The sequence below is a fragment of the Toxorhynchites rutilus genome, chromosome 1 (assembly GCF_029784135.1).
Source record: "Toxorhynchites rutilus septentrionalis strain SRP chromosome 1, ASM2978413v1, whole genome shotgun sequence".
Lineage (NCBI taxonomy): Eukaryota > Metazoa > Arthropoda > Insecta > Diptera > Culicidae > Toxorhynchites > Toxorhynchites rutilus.
Genome location: NC_073744.1, coordinates 96,918,494 through 96,924,824, shown reverse-complemented (window position 1 = coordinate 96,924,824; position 6,331 = coordinate 96,918,494). Strand labels below are relative to the sequence as shown.

The 6,331-nt window shown below is 36.6% G+C and overlaps 1 protein-coding gene across 1 annotated transcript; it reads right to left on the bottom strand.

The window, feature by feature from the left end:
- Positions 1-273: 273 nt before the first annotated feature.
- LOC129778272 (jerky protein homolog-like) lies at positions 274-3,260 on the bottom strand. The gene is made up of 2 exons (XM_055785072.1): positions 1,067-3,260; positions 274-917 (listed from the first exon to the last, which is right to left on the bottom strand). The coding sequence occupies exons 1-2, from the start codon at positions 2,164-2,166 to the stop codon at positions 701-703; spliced, it is 1,317 nt and encodes a 438-aa protein (XP_055641047.1). The 5' UTR covers positions 2,167-3,260; the 3' UTR covers positions 274-700.
- Positions 3,261-6,331: the final 3,071 nt, after the last annotated feature.

Sequence of the window (6,331 nt, the reverse complement as noted above, 5' to 3'; positions counted from 1 at the left end):
AATTTCGTAAAAAGACGAGCAGGCGCTGCTGACTTCCGGCTCGGCATGTGGCTGAGTAGAGAATTTCTTATTAAATTTGAAGAACAAGTACAGTTGAATTTCACTCGTTGGGCTATCTTTAGTTGGGCTCCCGTTCGTTGGGCTATAGCCCAACTAAATCGAAGACAAACGTCAATTCTGACAACGTAAAATTTTTTTCGAGGGGCTCGTGGATGGTGTTTTTAGGTTTAAAATAAATTTTAAATGAATCATTGAAATAAATAAAATCGAATATTATTCAACAAAAACAATATTTATTTTAAACGTTTCAAACAAAATTAAACAAACCACGTAAATTCATTTTCAACAAAATGGTAGAGTTCTTCAACATGCTCGTTTTAGCCATTCAACTTCAGTGATTTTCGAACGTAGCGCGTTCAAACGGCATACTTCTGCAACATCATGCTTCATATAGCGAACTAGGCAATCAATTGACTTGATTGCATCGCCAAAATCAGGATCTCCGGTACTAGTAATGGAAGTATCAAACGAATTACTTCCATCTTCTGTGTCTACCAACCATTCTTCTTGCATTTCAGGTTGATCTTTCTTGAGAACTGATGACAAAATCTCGTCATCAGAGAACACTTCACTGGTTACCCAATCTGGATTATGATCAGCATCATACACCTGATCTTTGATCCACAGATCAATATCTTGCTCATGTTTTTGTTCCTGCCAAACTGTCAATCCTGGACACAAGCGCTTTGAAGTCATCATCGGCCGCTTTCGAGTCTACATTATCAGCATCCTCCGGCAAACCATCGATCAATTTCTTCCACGAATTACGTATAGTTTTGTCAGATATCTCCTCCCAAGAGGTTGCCAACCACGAAATACACTGTTGAAGATTAATCTTCTTCAATCGTTCTTCGAAACTAAAGAGGAAAGTACATAAATAAAACCTCAATTAGAATTTGAATTTAAATTTTGAAAAAGCACAGACGAAAAACTATCGTGCGCATAGTTTTGTGTTTATATTTGGAATTAATTACAAAAATTTAATGTTTAATATTTGGAAATTTACCTTAAGTGTTCGTTTTCCAGAATTAATGCGAGCATCAGTTTTCTTTTATACTTTCGCTTGATTGCATTGATGACCGCTTGGTCCATCGGCTGGCATTCAGCAGTTACATTTGGTGGGAGGTAGATCACTTGAATCAGTCCATCGTCACTCTGTAGAGATTCGTCAACGTCATAATGACTGGTGCAATTATCAAGAACCAGCAATGTCTTTGGCTCCAATCCTCTCTCGGCCGAAAATTTTCGAACAGCGGGGACAAACTCTTCGTGGAACCATTGACGGAACAACAGTCTGGTCATCCAAGCCTTTTTGGAATGATTATATGAAACGGGAAGTTCTTCGATGTTGATTCCTCGTGGTTTTGCAGCAGTGGAAATGAAATACAACGGAAGCTTTAGGGAACCATCTATGTTGGAGCAAGGCATAAACGTATACCTTGTCTTGTTTTGCTTCCGTCCGCTTGCTACGGTCTCATCACAGGTAACGACAGAGCGTGTGGCTAGGAGCTTGATGAACAAGGCAGATTCATCTGCATTAAAGACTTGGGATAGTGATAGCTGCATTTCCTGAATCTTCTTCTGTAGAACCTTCTTGAAATTTAGGTACGCTTCAACGTTTACCGATGCCTTTTCTCCTGTTACGGCTTTCACGCGCAATCCAAACCGCTGCTTAAAACGATGCATCCAGCCATCCGAAGCAGAAAAACCGTGCACCGCATAGAGCCCCCGGTCCTGGAACATCTTAAACAGCAGCTCCGCCTTTGCTTTAAGAATATCCACTGTCAACAAAATGTTGGACTGCCGCTGCTGTAAAATCCAGATGTAAAGAGCTTCTTCCAGCAAAGGGAACGTCTGCTCTTTCAATGTTTTTCGATTATTTACACCATATTCCTTGAACTTGTCCACCGCCTCACGAATTGCTTCTTTCTTTTGGATTATTCTCGTGACCGTAGAAGATCCTACGCCGTACTTCTTCCCAAGAAAGTCATGCGTACCACCTCCTGCTTCAAAATCTTCAATTATGCGAACCTTCTCCACCAGCGTCAGGAAATTGCTCCTCCGTTTCCGGTTAACGTTCGTACTGGATCCTTGCAAACCATCCATTTTGAGCCTGGCGATCGAAATGAACGTATATTAAATCTACGCTAATTTTAATATCAAACTTCATTAAGAACTTACCAATTAATCCAACCTAGAACGAAACTCAACCACGAATGAAATAAACGTCAGTGGTGTGAAAACTTTTCTGCGTTTCCCATAACAACAAACAATCGGTGTGACCCTCGATCGATTTTCGACTTTGACAGTTCAGCCCAACGAGTGAAAGTCTTTCACAAATTGGGCTAGAGCTTAGTGCATCGAGTGAAATTCGACTGTACTACCAATTTTGATCCACAATGATCAATCCGCATGTGGCTAAACTGAGAGATTTTTTCACTATGCAGCTTCCATTGGGATTTCCAGTAAAAATAGGTAAATGCTCAATTATTTTTAAAATATTTGTGTTACGCAATTCGTTCTATTTTGTAGAAATAACGCTGTTTCATGTGTTGAACGCGGTTATCATATTTGGCAACGTATTCGAATAGGAGACACTCGTGACCAGCGTGAGCCCCATCAAAGAAAGCGAAGAGCGTACGAGATGAATTACCGAGGGTTACTGTTTCGAAGTCCCGTTCGAGTACGTACGACGTGGTGCCGAATTCCGGCGTCAAATAATCTTCGAAGATGAGAACGAGTTGATGCAATTTGCGATCCAGCAAAATTTGCAAGTGTCCGAAAAAGCACACTTTTAAGTACTGTGATACCCAATTCACTCGCTAAAAGCCTGCACTAAAAACTTTTCAATATTTTATAAAAATAAGAATAGAATAAGAATATTAATAAGAACAAAAATATTTGAAATAAAAATAATATTACTCAATTATATTGAACCAATGGAGGGCCAACAAATCAGCCATTACTGAAGCCAAAATTGAGCCAACACTGGACCTACAAACCATAGTTTTGTTTGACATTTGTGTCTACCAATTTTTTTTCGTAGGATGTACCAATGATTAGTAGGGTAGAAAATGACTAGTGAATTGGTAATATTTACCAAAAAATTGGTCATATATACTAAATTTTCCTCTCAGTGTACACTGAGAGAAATAATTAGTAAATATAACGAATTTTTTGGTACCCTTAGAAAAATCCTCGGTCGAAAACTACTAAATACATTTGGTAATGCAAAATTAGTAGAATGCACAAATTTTTTGTACATATTGTCAACAAACCCGCATCCCTACCAGAGATTAGTATATTTTACTCGATAACATTAGTAAGCCTGGATATTGTCATATCTGAAAACTGGTGAGAAAAGCGCGTATTAACCATTTTCATTGTTCCCATAAGGCAATACGGAGGTATAATAAGGATATAATTCTGATACGTGCATTTTCGGCGAGAAAATGTAGCCGATATTGGGCTTCCGAATCATGGTTCTGCTTGACATATGTGTTTATTAGTACGGTCGAAAATGACTATAGATTGGTAGTATTTACCAAAAAATTCGTTATATTTACTAATTATTTCTCTCAGTGTAAATACTACCAATCTATAGTCATTTTCGACCGTACTAATAAACACATATGTCAAGCAGAACCATGATTCGGAAGCCCAATATCGGCTACATTTTCTCGCCGAAAATGCACGTATCAGAATTATATCCTTATTATACCTCCGTATTGCCTTATGGGAACAATGAAAATGGTTAATACGCACTTTTCTCGGCAGTTTTCAGATATGACAATATCCAAGCTTACTAATGTTATCGAGTAAAATATACTAATCTCTGGTAGGGATGCGGGTTTGTTGACAATATGTACAAAAAATTTGTACATTCTACTAATTTTGCATTACCAAATGTATTTGGTAGTTTTCGACCGAGGATTTTTCTAAGTGTATAGTCCTGCGTCACTCCGGTTATGTCCCCGACATTACCCACCCGTCTTTTGACGTAGGATTACGTCTTTCGGGAACATATTGGGGTACAAATTGAAAATCGAAAATCGAGCACTTCGTGAAAATTGTCCAATTTCAAACGCTTATTGCTCAGTCATTTTATGATGGATTGATGAATTTTTCGCGTCAATCGATTTCGGCACTCCATAACAATTTTTTATATTGAAGAAAATAATATATGTCATGAAACTAACTATCGAACAATTGAAAAATCTCAACCCTCATCCTAACGGAAATACCCACATCTAATTGGTCGAAATTGACGACACATGCGGCGAGTTCCTAACAGAGACATCAAAACCAAGCTGCCTGGGGGAAATCAACATTGCGAATACATGAAAGTAGGGGAAACTTTTGTTTCTACCGAGATGTGTTCCCTAACAGGGACATCAAAACCAAGGTGCCCAGGGGAAATCGGCATTGCAAATATATGTAAGTCGGGGGCATTTTTATATTGCAAGTAAGGTGAGTGACACGATTAATTCTAGCAAATAAAATTTAAATTTGGAACTTTAATGTTGGTTGTTTCGTAAAATTTTATATCCATGACCGATAGTGTGTTGTGAAAAATTTAGCACAAGTGTAAGTGTAAAATTGTATATGGTAGCAGTTGTGTTTAAAATGACTTGATCTATGAAACAATTTATTTCTATTTTCACAAATAAAAACCAGATCGTGTTCCCGCTCGAGAACGGGTCGTTTGGTTTAAGCTGTCTGTTTTGTTGTGTTTATTTTCTTCCAAGTAAAGTTTATACGGCGAGAAAATTTGGAAAAGTGGAGAAATATTACAAAAAGTGATTTCCCATATGCTCTACATATAGTATTAGGTTCAGTTAGTCCAATTAAAATTCACATTGAGTTGAATAAACACTCAAAAAGTAAAAGTTGTAAAAGAAAATTACCTTCCTCATTTGAAATATGTTTTCTCTATATTAAAGTAACATGCTTTTACTGATGAGAAAAATTGATAATTGTGTACGGTGTTGGTAATTATCTTATATTACAGTGCACAATGGTCCAGGAGATGTATTTAAGTGGAAATTAACATTTAGAGCTCGGAAGTTATTCTCTAGACAAAAAAAAATTTCATCGACCAAAATTGTCGATGAAATAAAAAATCTAACTTTCTTATCTTTATAGATAGAGGTAAACATAGTTCGACAATGTTGCAGTTCCAATTATTTGAAACATCTTTGTAGAACAAAGTTTTTTTCTATCTCTTGAAATAACCGATATAGCGCTTTTCGATTTTTTAGGGTCAGCATGAAAAAACTGTTTTTTGTTCTAACTTTTAGATTTCAAGTTCTACATACAAACTGTCTTCTTTTAAAGCTTACTAATACAAACATTTAGGGATACAGAACTTGTCAATATCTCAACTTTACTCAAAGTTATTGATATTTCTTCCCAAAAAATACGCTCTCTTCAATTGTTTATCATTTTTTATGGGGCAAACATGATGTGTGATTTTCAACACTATGTTTTTTTTGTGTTTGAGTAAATTAAAATTAAAATCATGAGTTTTTGGGTAAAAGACATCAATAACTTTAAGTAGGATTAAGATATTGACAAGTTTTGCATCGCAAAATGTTGGAATTGATGAGCTCTAAAAGGTAAACGAAAACAGTTTTGATGTAGAATTTGAAATGTTAAAATGAATGCAAAAATCCCTTTGGTCAAAGTGCTGTCGAGCTCTAAATGCTAATTTCCACTGAAATGCATCTCCTGGACCATTGTGCATTGGTGAGTTTTGTTTTTCTTTATTTCATCCATACATTACATAGGAGGCATCTCGTCTAGGGTCACAGAGGGTGGTTTTCATCACCACTTCAGTATCTTTTATCTGATACGCACCATCCAACGACTGTTTACCATCTTTCTATCATCATCACGCGGTAAACACTGGTGGAGTTAACAAACAATATCTAACAACCAAACCAAATGGCCACCAAAACATTATCAAAGAGTTTAACGATGAAATTCTTCAAACATATCCAAAATCAACAGACAGCCTAACGGAATCCTACGTCAACTATGCGGTCGTGTCTCGTACACAACCCTCATGTGAGTTTTTGAAAACCTCGATTTTCGGTGATTTTTCGTTTTTCAAAAAAACTCAAATTTTAACGTTTGAAAACCATACTTTTCGTTTCGTACTCCGAAAAAAAACTAAGACCCAGAATGCCGATTTTTGACAAAAAAAAACTTTCGAGATGACACTAGATCTCGACGTTTTATGCATTTTTAAGACATTTGGCATCAAAAT

Bases quoted from the DNA above. Each gene is read 5' to 3' on its own strand.
- LOC129778272 (XM_055785072.1), bottom strand. From the start codon at position 2,166: ATGGATGGTTTGCAAGGATCCAGTACGAACGTTAACCGGAAACGGAGG. The intron at 918-1,066 runs GTAAATTTCCAA...TTTCCTCTTTAG, and splicing joins CTGGAAAACGAACACTTAAG to TTTCGAAGAACGATTGAAGA.